This window comes from Pantherophis guttatus, chromosome 1, assembly GCF_059756535.1.
Source record: "Pantherophis guttatus breed Tessera chromosome 1, ASM5975653v1, whole genome shotgun sequence".
Taxonomy (NCBI): domain Eukaryota; kingdom Metazoa; phylum Chordata; class Lepidosauria; order Squamata; family Colubridae; genus Pantherophis; species Pantherophis guttatus.
The window spans coordinates 312731153-312754848 of record NC_142063.1 but is presented as its reverse complement, the minus strand read 5'-3'; the positions used below and the strand labels follow the sequence as shown (position 1 = coordinate 312754848).

General features: G+C 38.9%; 1 protein-coding gene across 3 annotated transcripts in view; it reads right to left on the bottom strand.

Moving 5' to 3' along the window:
* ACYP2 (acylphosphatase 2) overlaps positions 1-23696 on the bottom strand; it is a 55348-nt gene that overhangs the window by 11802 nt on the left and 19850 nt on the right. The window contains exon 4 of one of the 3 annotated variants that reach the window (XM_087888398.1): positions 17166-17259. The exons of the other annotated variants lie outside the window; for them this stretch is intronic. Coding sequence (XP_087744524.1) covers positions 17178-17259 — 82 coding nt within the window. The 3' untranslated portion in view covers positions 17166-17177. The remainder of the gene's footprint in view (positions 1-17165; positions 17260-23696) is intronic. 3 annotated transcript variants of the gene reach the window in all.

Genomic DNA, 23696 nt, shown 5'->3' with positions numbered 1-23696 from the left:
TCTGGGAGTTGAAGTCATCCAGGCTTAAAGTTGCCAAGGTTGGAGATCCCTGTGCTAGAAGACGCTTCACTTCTTAGATGAGACAAAGTCTAGTTGCCTTTTGAAAGAAAGCACCTTTGGGACAAAATAGCAGAGCCATATGAAACAGTAGAAAGAAGGTGAGGAGGTGGCGAATGAGAGGTAAAATGAATATTTTATGTCTTAAACATCTTGATATGCCTCCTCCGTCCAGTTAGCATAGATGGAAATCTAAGTATATTTACTTGGAAAGAGGGCTGTCAATTTGCTTGGTACACATTTCTTTGCAAAGTTATCAAAAATGCACTTCACAAACCATTACGCAAACTGGAATGGAATACAATCCCTTTCCCAATGTCTACACAGGTAGTCCTCGACCTATGACCACAATTGAGCCCAACATTTCTGTTCCTAAGCAATACTTTTGTTAAGTGTTGCACTGCCTCCTTATTGGTCTCCGGTTACAATTCAAGGTGTTGGTTATTACCTTTAAAGCCCTACATGGCTCAGGGCCAGGTTATCTTCAAGACCGCCTTCTGCCACATAGCTCCCAGTGACCGGTAAGATCCCACAGAGTTGGTCTCCTCCGGGTCCCGTCAGCTAAACAATGCCGGCTGGCGGGCCCATGGGGGAGGGCCTTTTCTGTGGCTGCCCCAGCTCTCTGGAACCAGTTACCTCCTGAGGTCCGGACCATCCCCACCCTATAGGCCTTCCGAAAAGCGGTGAAGACCTGGCTTTTCCGGCAGGCCTGGGGCCGTTGATCTCGCTCTTGTGATCTGGCGAGATCCAGCCATGAATAGCGTGAATGAGTTTTTAATGTTTTTAATTTTTAAATGTTTTTTTATAATGATTTTTTTAAAATGTATTGTGAGCCACCCTGAGTCTTCGGAGAGGGGCGGCATATAAATTGAATTAATTAAATTAAATTAAATTAAAGTGAGTTTTGCCCCATTTTACCACCTTTCTTGCCACAGTTGTTAAGTAAATCACTGAAGTGAAGTTAATGACATGATTAAGTGAATCTGGCTTGTCAGACTGACTCGGCATGTCAGAAGGTTGCAAAAGGGGATTACATGATCCCGGGGACACTGGAACCATCATAAATATGACCCAGTTGCCAAGCGTCTAAATTTTGATCACATGACTACTGGGATGCTGCAACGGTCCTAAGTGTGAAAAATGGTCATAAGTAACTTTTTTCAGTGCTGTTGTAACTTTGAATGGTCACAAAATGAACTTGTAAGTCAAGGACTCCCCTTATTAAATTGGGAAACACATAAAGATACATTTATTAAGTTAAAGCAAGTAGAAATATGCATGAGAGTAGGGATATTACTTTCAAAACATGTGTGTATACTTAGAAAGCTCCATGCATAAATGTATTATGTATTAGATATATATAAATTTTTATAGGGATGTTTGTGCAGCATTCGCATTCTGAAACAGAAATGGGAATTTACAGAACTTGCAGTCAGGAAAATAAGCATTACTCTCCAAAAAATACAGTATGTGGTGCAACTGTTGTCTCAAAAGATTGCGAGTCTCTACAGTAGGAAGAGTACCTAGGACTGTAATTTTAATATACACTTTGCCTAAGGTTGTACTGCATATCTCATTTCATTAATTTTGTTAAACTGCCGCAATGATATATCACTATTTGAATGGACTACTGAATTGTTACACTGAGGCAATTGCACAAAAAAGTGCTCACTGTGAAGACAGCAATCAGTTCAGATAAATCAGGAGCAAGCAGCATTGGCCAATTTCTTAACTATCAAATATTGACAATAGCTGTTAATTTTCTGAAATAAATATATGAAGCATAAATTTCAGTGAAAAACAATGACAAAATGGGATGATAATAATCCAGGAAAACACTGAACATTTAGGCATAACCTAAATCTGGCAATAGTCCTGTGATGTTGCTATCATATATAATACATATCATATATTTCTATATGGCATGATGCATATATATGATGTAGGTATGTATACAAATGGCAGAAGGCACAATATTTGTCATAATTTCTGAGAGCTAATGAAAGACATGTAATGCACTAGACCAGGGGTGTCAAACCTGTGTCGTCACGGTGGCGTATCGTGACTTTTCCCCCCTTCACTAAACCAGGTGTGGGCGTGGACTTGCGGGCCGTGAGTTTGACAGCCTTGCGCTAGACTCTAAAAATTAAGGAAGGTAGGACAAGATAGTAGATTGGGCAAATTATTTTTTTAAATGTAATTGAATTAAAATTAAATTTACAGTTTGAAAATACAGGTAGTCCTCGACTTACAACAGTTCATTTAATAACCATTCAGTTACAATGGCACTGAAAAAAGTGACTTACGCAATTCTTCACACCTGCAACTGTTGCAGCATCCCTATGGTCACGTGGTCAAAATTCAGACACTTGGCAACTGATTCATATTTATGATGACTGCAGTGTCATGTGATCATCTTTTGTGACCTTTTGACAACCAAAGTCAATGGGGAAGCCAAATTCACTTAACAACCTTGTGACTAATTTAACAAATGCAGTGATTCACTTAACAACTATGGCAAGAAAGGTCGTAAAATCACTTATCAAATGTCTCACTTAGCAACAGAAATTTTGGGCTCAATTGTGGTTGTAAGTCGAGCACCATCTGTAGTTAAATGATAATTTCCCACGCAACAAAATTACCTCACATCAAAATTATAGTTTTTGGCAACCACTGAAGGGCATATGGCACTGGAGCCTCAGATTAAACATGCCTGATATAAAGGAATATATCACTCAAAAAAATTATGCTTCCATGATGACATGAGTTGTTGTTAGTTATTTCCATCAATTGCCCAGTTCACACATTGTTTTAGTCCATATTCATGCAGGCATGCTGAAATGTGGCAGGAAGAATGAAACACAGCTAAGAACAGATGGACAAATTCTTATGGGAACTGAACCATCTTGTTTTCATTGCTGTGTGTCCCCAAAGGCCCATCAGAAAACAGGATAATATTTCACTGCTAAACAAATGGGAGAAATAAGATTGGCTTGCAGATCCTACTGTTATTCTTTCCAGAAACAATGGCCTACATGTTTCCAAGAGACAATCTACCAAAAAATAATTCCAAATAATGTTCACCTTTGATTTGCTTGTATTATGTTCAGCTTCTTTAGTAGCTCTCAGAAATTTCAGGACATTATTAAAAGGGTGTTTCATTTCACATTAAATCATCTAAAGTTTTCTGTAATTTTTAATATTCTTTGCAAGTATCTTGTTTCAAATGTTGTTGCTATCCTTCATTTGTCTTTCTAATTTTTCCTACGTTATTCTTGAACTCGGTTGTTCTCACTGCTGTAGAATCCAATTGCAGCAAAATCATTCAAGTTTCTCCAGGATGCCATGACGTAACGTCTGATTTCATGATGCCTCAAAGACATGGAAAGTTTTATAGATGCTATAACCATCCAGGCCAATTACCATGCAGGCAAGAACAGATGATGGCAGTGAGGACAAAAATGGTGCCAAAAATAGCTTCTGTTTCCGAACATAACATGACACGAGAGACTTTATTTTATTCATAACTTGCAGAAAACTGCTGGGAATCCTATTATGATACAGGTAGGTGGGCGGGTGGATAGGTAGGTAAATAACAGAGGTGTCTATTTCTCTTAATGAGTAGAATTATGGAATTAAGGATGTCTGCTATAGTTGTCACTTGACTAATTCTGATTTGCAGGTAGTCCTTAACTTACATTCACCATTGGGGCCAGAACCAGGGGTGGGTTCTAAAATTTTTTACTATCGGTTCTGTGGGCATGGCTTACTTTGTGGGCGTGGCTTGATGGTCATGTGACAATTATTTAGGAATTAGCAGAGATACTGGTCTACCAGGTTTTTAACTGCTTGCAGATCTACCCATTTATTTTTTGCAGGCACTGGTCTACCCATTTATTTTTGCAGGCACTGATCTACTCATGTATTTTTGCAGGCACTGGTCTACTGATTTGTTTTCTTTTACCACTGATCAGCTGTAGGGCGGCCCTTTGAAGCCCCGCGGCAAGGGTTTAAACAGTTTTTTTCCCTCTAGCCATCAGCTGGGACTCAGGAGGCAGCAATAGATTGGGGGTGAGGCCAAATAAAAGGTAAGAATAACGCGGGTGGGGTGGGGTGGGGGAAACGGGGTGGGTGGGGGTGGGCACGGGGTAGGCAGAACCAGTTCGGTGACATCATATCGTCACCGCTACCGGCTCAGGAGAACCAGGCCGAACCGGGAGGAACCCACCACTGGCCAGAACGTCTGTTGCTAAGAAAGATGGTGGCTAAGTGAGGTGCACCCAATAAGGTTTTGTTTCCACATCTTTGAGGTATCATGAAATCAGACATTATTTTTTCCCATGGTTGTTATGCAAATCATTGTATTTAAGTGAATCACATGATTGAGTGAATCTGGCTTCTCTCACTAACTGCACTTGTTGGAAGCCGGCTGGGGAAGTTGCAAATGGTGATCACATGACCCCAGGACACTGCAACCACCATAAAAACATGCCAATCACCAAGCACTCAGATTTTGATCATATGACTGTGTGGGGATGCTAGATGTAAGTGTGAGGACTGGTCATAAGTCACTTGTTTCAGTGCTGTTGTAATTTCGAGCAATCACTAAATGAATGATTGTAAGTTGAGGACAAACTGTGCTGGAAAAGAATTAGCTTCCTTGACATTAGTACTACTGCATAAAAGAGGGGGACAGCGTCCATTAAAAAAGCATTAGAAATCAGGGGTGTCAAACTGGTGACCGGTGGGCCGGATGTGTCAAGCACAGGCCACGCCTACTCCATCTCCGCAAAGGGGGAAAATGTTGGCAAAGTCATATGACGGCAACATGACGGGGCAAGTTTGACACCCATGTATTAGATGGTATCAACAGCTACCAAAAATTATATTTCAGCCAATGTGGTCACAAACTGGGGTGTACCTAGCATATTTGTCACCCAGAGGAGATGGTTTTTTTAAAAAAAACACCCTTCCTCTTTTACTAAGAGCCATTTTGGTGTAGTGCTTAAAGGCACCAAGCTAGAAACTAGGAGATGAAGCCAGTGCTTAGAAGAAGGCAATGGCAAACCATTGGTACTACGAAAACAGAAGGGGATAGTGATCAAAATCTTTTCCTCTGTCATAGCTGCACTGGGCCACCAACTACCAACAGCTAATATCAGTAGCAGTGACCCAGCACTGCTAGCCTCTACATCATGTTCAATAGCAGCCCCTTATTGTCTGTACCTAGGAAACAGACTGTTCCTGCCTGGTACACCACAGGGCACATGATTAACACGTATGTATGTATGTATGTATATGTGTGTATTGATTGATTGCCTTTATTATTCTTACAAATAGTCAATGAAACAAACATATCTAACATATCTTCCACTTCCTATTTTTCCCCCAACCACCTTGTGAAGTACATTGGGCCAAGAGAGTGACTAGCCCAAGGTCACCAACTGCTTTCAGGGCTAAGGAGGCACTTAAATTCATGGCGTTCCATTTTCTAGCCTGATGTCTTTAACCACTAGACCAAACTGGTTCTCATATACTTATGTATTCATATTGTATTTATTTATTAGATATTTAAATATAATTTATTTAAATACTTAATAAATAAATCCATTATTTTCAGAATAGAAAAGGGGATGTATGTTAAAAGAGCCTTCTCAAAAATTCCCAAAGCAGAACATTTTATTTATTATCTTTGTCACATTTTTACCAAGATATAATGGGTGATACACAAAGGAAGTTATCTCACACTATAAGGACAATCACTAGTATTCATCACAATTCATGGGGGAGGTTAGAGTGAGATATTCTGGCTGAGCTAAGAACACAAGAGCTAAGGAGGTATGTTGTGGCTCAGTATAATGTATGGACTTCTGTGGCATAAGAAACTGAGTAGGGCTTGAAGACTTAATAAATAAATCAGATGATAAAAGCACACAAACTCTCTTAAGCCCCAAACCCAGAATCAAGATGCTATATCAAAGCTAGCATGCATCTTTCCACAATACTATATAGATAGTCCTTGTGTTATGACCATTTGTTGAATGACCATCCAAAATTATGATGGTGCTGAAAGTTTGGGTAGTAAAATTTGGGTTGCAATCAACTTGCACTTAAGACACTAAAGCTGCAGCATCCCACAATCACATGATCATTATTTGCTACCTTCCTTGCTGGCTTCCCCCAAGCAAAGTCAATAGGAAGCCAGGAAGGAAGATCACAAGCCGTTGGGGTGAGTCTCTCTCCCCCTGCCCCCCAACTTTATTTTTCTAACGTCCAATATAGAAACATTGGCAAAAGAGCTCAAGGACCTACTGTGCCATAACCAAGGAGATACAAGAAGCAATATCAGAGTTTCCATTGGAAAAGCCTTCAGTGCCATTATTCTAACAAGCTGTTTGGAATCTCCATTCTGTGGAAATGTCACATGCAGTATTTGTACTACCAGTTCTAGCACTGGTAGTCAGAGTACTACCAATCTTACTAGAAGTGAAACTTATTAGGAGTTTTCCTTCCCCCATAGTGATCTGCAAAACTGCAACTTGGGGCCTCTCCTGGAGACTGGAGCATTTACATGTAACCTCTGATTTTCTTCTGCTCACTGAAGTAGTCTCATTTGAACAGGGAAGGTTAAAAAGCTTTTTGGTTTTGACCTGGGACCTTGCCTGGATAACAGTGGTATAACTTGCTCTGATGCACTTCATCCTGGTCTTAGATTCTGATTCCCAGCTTTAGTTCCTGACTTCCCTTTTCATGGCTATCTGGACAGGTCCTAACCATTTGGCAGAGTGAGAGGGAGATATACAGTACAGAATTGGTAAAGTATTCTATGGTAGAGCAGAGGCCCCCAGCCTTTTGGGCACCAGGGACTGGTTCCGTGGAGACAGGTTTTTCCACGGACCAGAGGGGGTGCGGTTTTGCATGCTGCCTGCATCCGACAGATCTGCATCCTGCATCTTTACTTGTGTTGTGACTCCGATCCCCGAGCCCATTTTATCGGAGGAAGAAGGCTCCGAACATGAAGGAGAGGAGCCGGCCAGGCCTCCCTCTCCAGGCCCCTCCTCTCTGGCAATGCCTCAGGTGTCTGCCGAGGGAAAGGAGATTGACCAGGAGCCAGGTGTCTCCGATGACAGCGATGTGGGTGATAAGTCGTTCCTGGATCCACGCCAACAAAGGCGAGATAAACATTTGCAGCAGATGAGGAGGCGTGCCAGAGATTAAGCTGAGTCACTGGACCACACCCCACAGGCTATATAAGAGAGTGTGGTGTCCATTTAGACTCTGTGACGGACAAAGCTAACTTCTGGCTAGTCACTTTGTACAACGCCTGATCTGCTGAAGGTTTCATGTTTGAGCTGGACTGTTTTGAAAACTGTGTGTATTAGTTGGTGTTATCTGGTGGAGGAACACTCCCTCTTCTTGTAGTAAAGCACTAGGCAGACGGTTATCGTATTGCTGCCAAGTTCCTGATAACGAACCTTGTGTGTGCCGAGTACTTCTTTAACCCCCGGCTGGCTGTTTGTGTGTGTGTGGGGACGGGGACAGAACAACTTGATTGTGTGGCCCAGTTTCTGGCATGCTGTGGCCCGGTGCCAGTCCATGGACTGGGGGTTGGGGACCCCTGTGATAGAGGATGCTGACCCAGGATAAAAAAAATCATCTGCCAATTCAGTTGTTTTTATATGTGGAATGGCCTGAGGATATCATCCTTGCCTCAAGTAAAAAAATAACTCATCAAATCCTCAAACTGTCTAATATTTGGATCTGATACATTTAATTTTAACTCATCTGATATTATTCAAAGATTATGTCATAATCCTCAATTCCTTTTCATAGAACTACATTTTTCAAAGTTCTCTGAGAAACGGAAATGACTAGTAATAATTTGACTCTAACATGGATTTATGCTTAATAATTTGCAATTTCAAATACATTAGATAAGAGATTTTTGTCTTTCTTTTTAAAGATGTGTTACCCACAAAAATGATACACTACTGTGCTGGTTATATCAAAGAACACGGAGGATGGACTTGCTTATTTGAAATAGACATGTCATGGCCTTAATTAAATCCAAGTCTTAAGAATATTTTAAACACATAATATGATTCTTCCAGGGTTCTTCAAGAAAGGCTATAGTTTGGAACAAGTGGAAGCTGAATGGAAGCTGATACGGCAACAAATATATTCTGAATTGGGATGCCAGTCATAAAAGCTCCAATTAATCCTTTATTTTGTAGACTTTTCAGAAGGCCCTGTCTGATGTTTGTCTGAAGAATTAGATGAAAGAACAATCTAGAATGTGAGAAACATAATGCAGCATCTAGTCGACAGTGCTGGAAGACTGACATCTAGTGTTGCAATACAAAACAGCAGGTTTTGGGTAAAATAATCCATATTACATATACATCACAGAATCACGAATAAAAGCAATGGTTTTCTTTCACATTTATATTATATAACTACCTTGTTTACTATTGTGCATTGACTTAGATATTGACTATTGCAATGTTTTGTGACTCATTTTGATGAGAGCAATAGGAAAAGAAGTTATTTTATAATCTTAAAAGTGTAAATAAAAATAAACCAGAACAACTTTGGGGTGGAGTTCCATCAGTACGCTGATGATACTCAGCTGTACATCTCCACCCCAGGCCATCCCAACGATGCCCTTGAAGTGATGTCCCGGTGCCTGGAGGCCATGCGGACCTGGATGGGGAGTAACAGGCTTCGACTCAACCCTTCCAAGACCGAGTGGCTGTGGCTTCCGGCGTCCTGATATAGCCTGCTGGTGCCATCGCTGGCTATTGGGGGCGAGTTATTGGCCCCCACGGATAGGGCTCGCAACTTGGGTGTCCTCCTGGATGCACCTCTGTCTTTAGAAGAGCATATGACAGCCGTGGCCAGGGGGGCTTTTTATCAGGTCTGCCTGATTCGCCAGTTGCATCCCTTTCTGGATCGGGACTCCTTACGCACAGTCACTTAGGCGCTCGTCACTTCCCGCCTGGACTACTGCGATGCTCTCTACATGGGGCTCCCCTTGAGGAGCACCCGGAGGCTCCAACTGGTGCAGAATGTGGCCGCGCGGGGGACTATGGGAGCGAGGGGGCGCTCCCAAGTGACACCTCTCCTGCGTGAGCTGCATTGGCCTTCAGTGGTCTTCCGGGTGCGCTTCAAGGTGTTGGTCACCACCTTTAAAGCGCTCCATGGCATGGGACCTGGGTATTTGCAGGACCGCCTTCTGCCGCCGATAGCCTCCCACCGACCAGTACGCTCCCACAGAGAGGGACTCCTCAGGGTGCCGTCAGCCAGGCAATGTCCTGCCCTCTGGAATGATTTGCCCCGGAGATATGAAGGATATAGGATTTCCGGGTTTTTCGCTGTGCCCTAAAAACTGTTCTTTTCCATCAAGCAGGGCTGGCGTGAACCCCCCCCCTTTTTTTTAGTCTTTTTTAGCTTTTTAAATTGTCAAATGGGTTTTAGTTTTTAATGTTTTAAATTTTTGGGCCACAGTTATTTAATTCTTTTAATAATTTTAAATTTTGTATTGATATGTGTTTTAGTTCTGGCTGTGCACTGCCCTGAGTCCACTAAGAGAAAGGCGGGATATAAATTGAATAAATAAATAAACTTCCTTATGTGGTCACAGTGGCTATTTTCTGCTGAGATAGAAACTAGTGAAAGCAACGCTATAATAATCCTCTCACTCCTTACACTATCAGTTCAGTTCTAAGGCTCCTTGTTTATATTTGGTATCCCTTGTTATATGATGTCATAGGCATTAATCCTCAACATGGTCATCTCCTTTATCATCATCTCCTGCTGTCCCACTCTACTTTTTATAACTTTATAATTTTTAAAGATGATTTAAATTCTAAGCAAATTTTAAAAAAATGTTTTTATTATTCCAATTCCTTTTATTTTTTTATTCCTAGATATCGCATATAATCTAGAAAATAAAAGTGATGAATAATGGAGCCCCCTTCACCATCTTCTACCCACTGCTGATGAGGTGTGCCCAGCCTAGCCCTATGTGAGGTAGCTGCTGACCATGCTAGGCTTTCTTACCAAGTCTGCTCCTGCCATTCTCCAAATAACATGCACTGTTTTCCAAATTGCACACGACATGCTCATAATGCTTTGGAAAACCTTCAGGAAGCTCCTGAGAGTTTCCAAATCAATGCAAGAATGGCATTTACAATTTGGAAAACAGTGGGTTGAGGCAGGAATTCTCCGTAGCAAGTGGCACTGGGGCTGAAGTAGAGGCAAAGGGTGACTGATTGAGATTACTGAAACTCCCGGGTCTCTACCCTAGTGCTACTGTCACTGCCAAAGAGTGATACTATGCAGGGCAGCTAAAAGGGCAGAGATTGGGGGGGGGGAGGTCAAAAGTGTGGATGGCTGCCAACTGCCCAAATTTTGATCTGGTGGCTGCAAGGGTACTGCAATCATTGTAACTTCAAAGACTGGGAGTTCACCATTCATCCAATGCCATCATAACTTTGAATGGTCGCTGAACAAAAGGTGGTTAAATTACAACTTCGATTGGGACCACAACTTCCATTGCCAATAATAAGGTTAAGTGAGTCATGCCCAACTTTACACTCTTTTTTGCCATGGTCATTAAATGAATGGTTGTTAAGCAAATCATGCCATCATTAAGCAAATCATGCCATCATTAAGCAAATTCAGTTTTCCCCATTGACGTTGCTTGTCAGAAGTCTCCTGGAAAGGTTACAAATGACAATCATATGACCCCAAGATGCTGCAACTGTCATGAATACATGCTAGTTCTCAAGCACCTGTGCTGGAATGTAATCTGGAGTCCGAGGAGGGAGAGAATGCTTCCCAGACAGCAAAGAGGCAACAGAGCTTGGAAAGCCTGGTAAGCAGGAAAAGAGCGAAGATGACCCCTAGCAGTTCACAGGGTATGTATATCTACAGTTATGTTGCTTTAGCCTGGCAAGATTCTGTCTGTAGGTCAAAATATTAAAGAACCTACTCAAAAGTAACTCCACGTGTTGTTCTTGGGGTCTGACAGCACCTTAATTTTGATCATGTGACTGCAGGAACACTGCAGAGGTCGTGTGAGGACACTTTAGAAGTGACATTTTTCAGTGCTGTCAAACTGAGTGGTCATAAGTCGAGAATTACCTGTAGTCTGTATTCACTGGGAGAATTTACAATCCATCTGAGACCCTGAATTTTCTTAGGTTTCTTCTGCTAAACTGATTTGACCAATCTGAAATATCTTTCAAGAAGTTTTCTTATATCCATTTATTAGTATTATTATTTATTTAGTGTATGAGGAGTACATGACATACACTAAATAAATACTACTACTAATAACTGGATATAAAAAAACTACTTGAAAGATATTTCAAATTGGTGAAAGTCAGTTTAGGGTTATATATCCAGTTCCATTGCTTTATTTAAATCTCTAAGATTCCTTCTCCCCAGAATGAGCACCAAGATGCACTTTAAAACACAGCTATGTTTTGGTGGATATACAAGAACTTGACCTCTCCTTTAGTCTTTGCATATCTGATACGTTTTGTATATACTTTCTTTATATCCAATTCTGCTGCCTGATAAATCTTTGCCACCTGGAAATCTCCAGGATTACTTGTTCCACAAGTAGACACGGGTGAGAAGCATTTTAAGAAGCTTGTTATTGTGGATGTTTGACAGCAGGTTGCTAAATTTAACTGTAGATTCACATTTGTGCTTGTCACAACTAAGAAACAGGCTTCTTAGTCACTATTTATATTCTCTACTGCAGACCTCAGAACTCTGGTTAATGGAAATAAAGGTTTAAGTTGCAACTGTGCATTGTATTAAAATAATATTTAAGAGGGCTTACAGTAAAGAAATAAGCACAAAGTGAGTTTTTGCTATGAGAGAACTGCTGAATCTTCCAGTTCTACCAAATAGTATGATCAGTGATGAAGGATATAAATTTGGCAACATCTGAAGGCCAGGTCTTATCAGGTCTTGGGTTTCTAAAAAATATATTAATATTGTATGCTATGTTAGTTTGTTAATATTGTATGCTATACAATACAATACTTATTAATTACACAGTTGCTTCTTTGTCACCCAAAGGATGCTATTTCATCAGTAGTATCTATCCATACTGCTTCTATTAATTCCTGTAAGCTCACCCTTGCATTATCTGTGATAATAAATAGACAATATTTATTATAATTTATTAATAGAAATTGTTTCCAGTTCGCCTCTTTTTCCAATTGACTTTGATTTTTCCAAGTATTGGGGTCATTCTTTATTACTCTTGCCTTCACATAGTGTATAACATACTTTATTTAAGGTTTAGTTTCATTATTAGTGCTTACAATGAGCAAGCTGCTATTAAATACTTGTAGTGGTCTAGTGATAATTTTCTCCATCACCACAATTCAAAAATGAAAATAATTCATTTTTGTTTGCTTAGTATTTCTGATGGCTCAGTTTTCAAAACCATATTACAACTGGAAAAACAAGGGTTTGATGATATGTATCTGTTATCAGTGTGATATTGCTGTCTTTTAATGTTTTATTAAGAGCTGCCATAGCTTTTCCCCCAAACAGATGTTTAAACCTTTGTTTTATGGCTATATCATTCTTGAATCTTTGAGTTAAAACAACAGAGTCTGTACCACTGCAAAATCACCTTCATATAATTGTATTATATATGCTTTGGTTGTTGACATTTTTTTAAATACTGAGTAGTAGACAGGCTTTTGAGAGGTCCTGGTGCTCTCTGGCTTGGTTGCTTTCTTGCAGATGTTTCATTACCCAAACTAGGTAACATCATAAGTACTAGCACTGATGATGTTACCTAGTTTAGGTAATAAAATATCTGCAAGAAAACAACTAATCTCAGAGAGCACCAAGGTCCCCTCATTTCAACCCTGAGCTATAAATATTCCCCTTTATTGAGAGAGGATTTTGCATCTTACTTTCAGAAGTTGTGGGTCCTCTATCACTGGAGGCTTTCAGAAAAAGACTGGACAATCGTTTATCTGAAATGGTATAGAGATTTCTGCTTGAGCAGGGGTTGGATTAGAAGACCACCAAGGTCCCTTCCAACTCTATTATTCTATTCTATTCTATTCTATTCTATTCTATTCTATTCTATTCTATTCTATTCTATTCTATTCTATTCTATTCTATTCTATTCTAAAGCAAACTGTCATACAAAAATCAGAGGCAAATTTCTGAACTCTTTTCAATATTCATGATTTCTGCATAAATCTCTTCTTTCACATTAAAAAGAAATTCTGAGGTAAATAGCTTTCCAGCAATTTTTATTCAAATTTCTCTTGCTTTTAATCCAGCACTTTCTATTACATAGTCTTCACATACATTAAATAAACAGAATGTTGGTGCATTCTTTTCACATTTTGAATGTGAAATCTGCTAGTTCCTCTATATTCTGTTCTAAGTATTGCTTCCTGGACATCATAAAATTTCTACAATAAGCAGATGATTTGCTGTGATCCACAGACTTAAAAGCTTTGTTTAATCAATAAAGCAAAACATAGATTTCTCTTTGATATTCCTTTGTCTTTCACATTGTCCATAAGTACTTAACAATGTAATTTCAGCTATGCTAGTCAGTTCTGAATGCTCCTTGTAAAAATACATACGTACACTGGATTCATACATCACACTAAGTCATAATGAGACTTGATGTTTTGGCTTAGTATATTCCTTGAATCTAGTCATAAAGATTTATGAATTAGTATTATATAAATTGTTGTTTGTGACTGAATATTATTTGTGAACTAAGCTGTTGTAATTTGTTTTATAAACCACATTTAAAACTATGTATGACATATGAACATATATATATATATATATATGTTAATAAATAAAATAATGATTGAAATATATATATATATATATATATATATATATATATATATATATGTTTTCTATACAGTATTCTCCATATGGTTCTATCAGATGCCATGAGGACTCAATCACTTTTTAAATCAAGCTCTTGTATTTTGAATGAAAGCTGCAAGGCTATACTTATAAAGAACTCCCTAACTATCCAACAAACAAACAAACAAACAGCCTAAGTAAAGTAAAAAAGTATCACATGGGATAGCTGATTTCATGCCATTTTACTTTACTGCCCTTCCCAATCTTCCTGTTGAGTTAAAGCCCTCTGAATAGAGCATCCTTTCTCTTTTTACTGAAGCTAGAAGCCATTTATTATCTTAGCAGCTCCAAAACACTTTTGAGTGCCTTTGAGTGTGGGGAGGGTGACGAGAGAAAGAAGCCCTGTTTTAAGTAAGCTTTGTTGTTAGTATTTCTCCAGCAAGCACCTAAAATGGAAGTAGAAATAGGCAAGGCCTACTATAAACAAGAATGTGAAATTACAAATCTGCATTAGTTGTGATAATTCTAATGGTGGCTTGTGCCATTTCAACTGGAGTGATGGTATAATGGGTACATACATTATCCAAATGCATTTTCAGCGTTGAACTATAACCACGAAAGATATTTTGTATGTTAAGATTCATGCACATAACTAAGTGCAGCTAAATGCAATGATGTTTTCTCTCCTCTTTATCATCAATGCAAACTTTAGGGGTAGTATAAACTGCTATTCATGCTGCTTATGTGATACAAACATATAGACACTTGACAGTGATTTTTTATTAAAAAAAACTATACTCAGTCTGCATATTTACATACATAAGTTTTATATCACACCCCACTTTTTCAGACATGTTCTTCCAATAGAACAAAAATTCATTACATGTCTACTAATTAACATACCAGTAGGTATGGCCCTCCTCTTGTCATGCTTATGCCGTCCATCTGATTATTCTCTGCATGTTGCATTCTGAAGTATTCCACATTTTGTAGTCAATAAAGAGCCATGACTTTGTTTGATATTTAGGATTAAAAATGAAAACCTTTAAGAGAATGGTTCTTAGCCTTAAGAGCTATGAAATTACAGGAAATGGCTGTGAAATTTTTAAAGGATGTTTACTATTCCAGCCTTTCACTTCTTCAGATAAATGGGAAATTAACAGTAGTAATGGGAAACAGAAGGCCTGTGGGTGGATTGAGATAGAAGCCAACGCCTGCAAGAAAAATATTTCAGGATTTTGTGGAGAAGTAATTATTTTTACTGTTTTTTTCAAACAATAGCTATCTATTTTACCCTATGAACTTTAACTTAACTATATCTTGCGTTCCACTTTGAGCTATCTTCATCACTTCTTTAAATAGCTGAATATACATCTTGCTGTAATTAATGTTTAACTGTTCCAATATTAACAATTCCATTCTTGGAATTATTCATAATGAAAATTAATGGCATAGATTGCTACAATAGCCAGTTAAACATTGTGATTCCAAGACTGCAATAATAAAATCCAGACGTTTAAATAATTTGGGAGGCAAAATAGAAAAATTACACACGAACACACACCCATTTTCTTTCTCTATTTTTCTCTCTCTCCAAATGCTGGTGGTGGAGGGTGGCAGTGGTGGTGGTTGGAGAAGATCCAATCCCTTTTACATTTACAGACTTTATACGGCTTAACCACTGAATGTGATCTAATTGTATGACCATTCTGTCAAGGACATCACTGCCACATTTATAAAAAGTTGAACACACATGAATGATGGATTGCATGATTGGGCTCCTTGGGGAGTATAGCAACCTTGGAATCAGGATCATATAGGTAGTAATATTTCAGAGTGTACTTTTTAATAGAGCACTCTCAATATTGACCAAGATCCAAAAGACATATACATCTCTCTTTGTGTGCTCAAAATGATTTTGCATTTTTTGTAATAATGAGTTTTCCCAACTATTTTCAGAATAATCAGTTTCTTGATATTCTTCCACAAGCTGCAACAAATCCAAAACTCCCTTTCCATAAAATGTTGAGAGGAAAAAACTAAGCATGGAATGAGGGGAAGGCAAGATGGCTTCTTTATTATTTCAGAGGGGCCTGGATTTAATTGATTTAAATTAAGGAGGATGAAATGTTAGACAATTTCTAAAGAAGCATTGTAATAGTTTGATAACAATGCCAGCTTGAAGTATAGGGAGTCAAGCAAGCAATTGGAAAGGTAGGATTAAATTCTCCACAGGGGTAAGACTTTATTGTCCTTTCAGATTGTGCTGTCCAGTGTAATTGTTTGAATTTATGAAGAGAATATCTGTTTCTTAGTTGACAATATTAATAGTAATACAACATACTTCTTTTGGGTTAAAAATAAAACCGATTTATAAATGGTTATTATTTTAAAATCCAAGAATTAGGGAAACATACAATCTGGGCAATCCTTAGTTCAAATCTCAATTCAACAAGGAAATGTAAAAATAGATTCATTTCTAAATGAGATTTGAAATGTGGAAATTGCCACTGGCTATCAATAATGTAATCTTCCACATCCCTCAATATTTCTAGCACAGCCAAACAGAATATGTAAGTCCAGAAAGGTTGCACATTCACTCACATACATATAAGAATCAATGATAAAATGACCAAATGGAAAAAGGGGCTTGGCTCCTTTGCTTTTAACATGCCTTAACAACTTTCTGAGAATGTGCATCCTGGATCAAGGCCACAATAGCTGGGTAGAACTAAAGATTGAGTGAAAGATCAAACCATTGCTATAAATAGCATCTGTGCTGAAGTCTCTTTCCGTAGTATGTAATCACTTACTCCATATTCTGGTGCCAGGCATTATATTTTCCATTACTGCTGCCGTGTATTGATATGGAGCAGAGATAGCGAAAGGCACAAATAGATGACACAAAGGCATGAACCCCACAACCGCAACACATGCAAACATGTTTATTTATGTTTCAGTGGCCTAGAATCTGGGTTTAGGAATATTACATCTCCTAAACAACTGTTATTGTTCCTGTCATTGGGACACTTGCAGATTAAGGTATCTCTTTTTTAAAAAATTGGGAAAAAAAATAAAATGTAGTTTGAGTTTGAAAAATGCTGACAGCAAGCTTCCTTTTTATTTCATTTAAAACAATACATGACATAATTTAAGCAACCATCTACTTTAATCAATCTGCTGCAACCGTATCTTCATAATGCATACACATCTTTTGTACTTACAGGAGAGCTATTTTAGGCATGATGTATGTCAGCTACGGCCACAGCTGTTGCATTTGTTAGATTAGATGCAGATTTCCAATTTCCAAATTTCCATCTTTCCAATTATAGAAAGAAAGAAAAAAATATTCGTTCTTATTAAGGTAGGATAGTAAGAATACAAAGATATCTGGCCATGTAAACAAATTCATCAGTGGTAAGGCCAATGAGAGGATGCTGAAATGATTCATGAAATAAAATAAAAGATATGCTCAAGAGTAATGAGTTGTTATTCTTTTTACACAAACTCTTGCTGCAGGACAATTGAGCAGAATATATTTCTGAGGGTTGTGAGAAGATGAGGCACAACAGGTATGTAACAAACAGTAAGAGGCAAAGTTGTGCCCTCTTTCTGGAATCATTTTTGTAGGCATTTCCGTTTTAGTGGGCTTTTGAAGCTTGTAATTCTGTTTTGCTAATTTGCCAGCAGTGGACAAAAGGACAAAAGGAAAAGAAATTTCTGGTGTGATTATCAAGATTCTTGCCTGTTTTTCAGCAGATGAGCTTTCCATTGCACACAGCAGTTGATTCTTGCTCTGATCTTGCTGCCAAGGCTGTTGGCAGACCCTCCACTGTTACTGAGAGCTAAAACTTGACTTAAGAAAATGAAAATGATGGGTTTCCCCAGTTTTAAGTCAATATTCTAACCCTAGAGTAGTTCCATACTGACTCCCTTGAGTATTTGATCTTTCTAGTCTAATGTCATTATATGCATTAAAGTGGTTATATAGACCCAGAGCTAGCACATGATTGCAGTAATAAAGCGTTGTTACAAGAAATGGAAATGAGGAACAGTTTGATATTGATTTAAAGACTTTTTATGTTGCTCTGACTTTTTAAAATCAAAATGTTAAAAAAAAATCAATACACATGCACATTTGCACTAAAAGCATGTACATATACAAGCATGATTATGGTGCTTTCCCATCACTGCATTTATTAAGAGAAAAGAATTCCCAGAATTGTTTTCAGCTGGAGTTGGCAAATATAGATTCCTAAAGTTTAGAAACTGGATTTTGTATAGGACTTTTATTTTCTACAATTAGAAAAAAAAACAATATTAATAACAATATTACCATTATTGTCAGTATGATGCCTGTACAGTACACTATTCTTTTTAGATCTGTCCCAGTTTTACATTCAAGTAGTGGGTGTCTCTTTATGAGCTAGAGACCATTCTTATGGAAAGTATCATCATCTGCTCCTCTGCCTATTATTGGCTGGCATTGACTATTCACATTTTTTTAAAAAATAGTCAGAAAAATCAGACAGGCTTTTACAGAGTTTTCACTTTCACAAGAGACCCTTAAATCTTCCTCACTTCTGACCTGCAAGTGATATCATCAGCATGTCTAAAATTGTTGATGTTTCTTCCCACGGTTTTAATTCCATTTTTTCTTTTGGCACTTTTCATTTTTTCCGTTATATAAAGAAGGTGATAGGATAAAATCTGGCACATCGCTTTCCCAATTTTGAACCAAATATGGTATTTCCTCCTCACACCACTAAAATAGTTGGTTGGTTCCTTATTATACAATATGAGGCTATCTTTTTTTTTTTTAACCTTTCCTTAGCTTTCATGTAGCTACAGAAGCAGCTAATCCAATGTACTGCATTGCAGACAAAAAAAAAGAAAAGAAAAGAAATTCTATCATCTCCCCAAAGTCAACTGCTTGGCACTTGTTCTATCATGCTAATCATTTCATGCCAACTAATTATTATAAGAATTGTAATGTTAAAAATGAAAGTCTGGCCTTGTTTGTTTCCCCCTTCTTCCCCAGATTTATATACGCCTGGGGACAGGAATGATCTTACTACAGTTTTGGGGAGGCTGGTCAGAATAAAATTGTGTTAAATTGATAAATACTTTCGGTATCTCTTACATGGAAATTAAATCACCTTGTCCAGATTGTGCAAATTAAGTGCGAATGAAAAAGATGTGCTAAGTATACATAATATTTAGACGTTTTGGAAAGTGAAATAGTTAATGGATTCTGGCAGATGCACTGAAGTTGAGAACAATGCTGCTATAATTCAGAAAAAAAGGAGCAGTGAGGAAGAAGCTAATACAGTACTTACTAACTTGTGGCATTTCCATTCAAAATGACCTTAAAAAACCAAGAAAAATGTTGTGATTCAGATTCTCTAAGACACATTCTGAAAATTCTAATTAAACGATTATGTTAAGTCTTCAGCTGGCATATAGCATTTGTCACTTTTATTCAAATGAGGAAAAATAGCCCTGGTGGAATATCTGTATCCTGGAATCACAATCTTTATAATGTCTGCACTGGCTAAAACTACCAGATCCAGACTGGTTAAAAATACAGCCAGCAAGTATACAGCAGCAAAGAATCATAAAAGAGAGAGAGAGAGAGAGAGAGAGAGGGAGGGAGGGAGGGAGGGTGGGAGGAAGGAAGGAAGGAAGGAAGGAAGGAAGGAAGGAAGGAAGGAAGGAAGGAAGGAAGGAAGGAAGGAAGGAAGGAAGGAAGGAAGGATCACTTGCTGCTATCAATTGGACATTGGGATTTTTGCTAAAGAGAGCGCTGTCTGGTTCCAAAATCTGATCCAAATAATGTTGAACTCAGGACATTCCAACTTTGAATTGGTATGCTAAAGAGTTCTGATGGATATAACATATTCAAGGGATCAAATAAAGATGGAAGTATACTGAAATACTGTACACTAAGGGTGTCCATATCCAAGATACCTTACAAGATATTGCATACATTCAAGAACTTCTAGTACTAGAAGATAAAGTTAGGTCAACACTCCAGCCATTACCAAATTGGAAGTCTACAGGAAGAGATTGAATACCCACTGAAATATGGCAGGCAATAAAAAAAGAATCAGTAAAGGTTCTAACCAAGCTCTACCAGCAATTCTGAGGAATGCCAACTGTTTGAAAGAGGCCAGTTTACATTCCAATACCCACCCCCTCAAAAAGACTGAACAGGGTATACAATCTATCATACAATATCCTTAATCTCACATGCTAGCAAAATAATGCTTAGGATCACCTAATGCAGATTAGAGCCCCACACAGAAAAAGATGTTCAAGTTGGCTATAAAAAAGGCTGAAGAACACAAGACAGTAATGTGATGCATGGAGAATAATTGAGAAGCCAAAGAATACCAAAAAAAAGTCAGTACGTGTTTTATCAATTAGAGGGAAAAAAAGTACTCAGTTTTTTCTGAGTACTTCTGGAAAGTACTCAGAAAAATAGGATTCCAGAACATCTCGTTGTCTTTATGAGAAATTTATATACGGGTCAGGAAGCCACAGTACAGACAGAACATGGTGAAACAGTCTGGCTCCAGGTTGGCAAAGGTGCAATACAATTATTTATTCAACCTAAATATTGAATAAATATTAAGGGAAGTTGTATCAGAAGAAGCTGAATATTTTATAACTGGATGAAGATACATCAATAACCTGAGCTATGCTGATGAAACTACCCTGATAGACGAAAATGCAAAGGATCAGCAAGCCTGAGTAATAAAAGTCAAGAAGCAAAGTGAAAAAAATGGGACTAAAATTAAATATCGGCAGTACTTCACTTATGAAAGCAATTGGATCCAGAAGTTGCATTATTAAGCGAAGTGGTCATAAAGCGCAATGTCATGTGACTACATCACTTAGCTATGAGAAATCCCAGCAGTTCTAATTGCCATTGCGCTATCGTAACCTCAAGACTTTGAAGATTGTTAAGAGAGAAGAGATGGGAATCACAGGCAAGGAATGTGGTGTGTGTGTGTGTGTGTGTGTGTGTGGCACAGGGAAGCAGGGGGGTGCTGCAAGCAGTTACTAGGAAACATGGACAGGCTGAATAGCAGAATGAGGGGTGCTACAGGGTACTAGAAAGTGCGTATAGTCAAGGCTATGTTTTTCCCAGTTGCAATGTATGGCTGTGAAAGTTGGACCATAAGAAAGACTGAGCGCCAAAGAATTGAGGCCTTTGAACTATGGTGCTGGAAAAGACTCCTACAAGACCCTTAGACTGCAAGGCGATCAAACCGGTCAGTCCTAGAGGAGATCAACCCTGACTGCTCTTTAGAAGGCCAGATCCTGAAGATGAAACTCAAATACTTTGGCCACCTAATGAGAAGGAAGAACTCACTGGAGAACAGCCTAATGCTGGGAAAGATTGAGGGCAAAAGAAGAAGGGGATGACAGAGAATGAGGTGGCTGGATGGAGCTGGATGAAGCAGTCGGCATGAACTTAAATGGACTCCAGAGGATGGTAGAGGACAGGAAGGCCTGGAGGAACGTTGTCCATGGGGTTGTGATGGGTCGGACAAGACTTCGCAACTAACAACAACAACAACAACAACAACAACAACGAGTACTAGATCTCTAGATGATAAATTGTCTTCTACCATTTCAGTTGTAGTACTAGGCCCATCTAGGCCAATCTTGCCCATTCTAACAAACTCAGGCCTCTTCAAGGTATCAGTAAGTAGGTTTTTATATTTACTAGCCACTGCAGATTCCTGGAACTGAGCATAAACTACTTCTATTTACCCTGTTTTCCCCAAAATAAGACATCCCCTGATAATAAGCCCAATCGGGCTTTTGAGCACATGGCAATAAGGCCAAGAGTTTATTTCAGGGTTCAAAAAAATATAAGACAGGATCTTATTTTCGGGAAAACATGGTATGCTCAGGTGAGGGTGACATGAGCAGCAAAGTTCAACTTGTGTACCAGTTGGGTCCATTTGTGGACTGGAAGACTTTGCTCATGTTGATTGATGCCTTTTTTAATTATTCATATTTGGATTACTGTAATATGCTTACTTGGAGCTTCTCTTGATGTACATTTGGAAACTGTAGCTGGTCCAGAATGAAATAGCATGGACAGTAGCAGGTGCATTTTGGTGTTATCGAATGTGTGGAAGACCTTGAGGAAAAGGGGGAAGAGATGCTGCCTAGGAAACAGACTGGAGATGGGTAGCTGCCACTGGATTAACAGTCAGAGAAAGAAATGTAGTAACCTGCCCTAGTTGATCAGGCAATCAAGAAGCAGAAGTGGCATTGGAAAATATGTACCTTTAGATTAAAGATTCTATTCATGTAGCATTACAATAAAATAGAATTAGCACATTTAGTCATGTTTCTTATCCAATTTACCTGCAAGGGTTGACATGGCATGCCTATGTAACACTGCTGTTCTATGACCTGCACTGGCTTCCATTAGGCTTTGGGCAATGATTCAAAGTGCTGATTATCATCTATAAAACAGTACATGCCATATAGACTGGATACTTGCTGAGCTTCCATATGGCACACATAGCCATATCAGTGGGCATGTGAGCTCAGCTCCGGCCAGCTGATTTTCAGGCCTTCTGGGCCCACCAGAAGTAGGGAAACAGGTTGTTTCCTGCCTTCAGAGGGCCTGGGGGGCGGGAAAGGCCCATTTTCCTTTCTCACCTGGCTCCAGGGCCTCTCCAGGAGTCTCTGGAGGCTAGGGACAGCAAAAAACGTCACTTCCGGTCCTACCGGAAGTTGGGAAACAGGCCGTTTTTGGCCTCCAGAGGGCCTCCGGGGCGGTGGGGAAGGCCATTTTTGCCCTCCCCAGAATCATAGAGAGGTTCTGGAGCCAGATGAGAGAGAAAAAGGGGCCTACCGGGCCATCACGTGCTGAGAGCGGGTGGTGGTGGTTGCGCACACATACGCGGGGGCAGGGTGCATAGAATTATGGGTGTGGCACACGAGCGCGCAATCCCCCGCCCCTCCCTTCTGGCATATGATGGCAAAACGGTTAGCCAACATTGCTCTAGTCCATCCTACCAAATTATATCATCATGTTGGACCCTGAAGATGTGCTTAAATGTATTAGGATAAAGAATGAATTATCAAAAATTTAAGAGAATATATATGATTAAAAATGAAGAAATTAGAACTTGAGGGCAAAAGATGTTGTTTATATACATAAGCATAGAAATATTAAGATATGATTAAAAATATGGAAAAAGAATATTTTGGCAGAAATTGTAACTATGTAAAATGTATTTGGATATGACAAGTTGTATAAGATATGATATGGCCAATACCCTGTTCATAAAATATGTGGGTGTGTGTGAGGGGAAAAAAACCTAATAAAACTTGATTCAAAAAAAAATGTGCCTTCTCTGTAGTAGCTCCTGCCTTGTGGAATAGATCCTGTCAGAGATTCAGATGGCCTTAATCCTATTAGACTCTCATATAGTTCTGAAGAACAGTATTCCCCAGACATTTAGGCCAGCAGATTAGTCATGCTCAACTCTTGATGTGATTCAATGATTGAGGTACATTATTTACCTAGGCATCATGGAGTTTCTCAACTGAAGAAGCTTCTTGGATGAGAAGCAAAATAGTTTCAAGGAAAAAACCAAGAAAGTCTAGTTGCTTTTTGGAAAAGCACTTTTGTGACAATCATGGGTTATGTTTGTAATTGTTGGTTTTAATCTTTGTATTCTGCCCAGGTAGGGGCACGATGGCTCAGCAGTTAGACA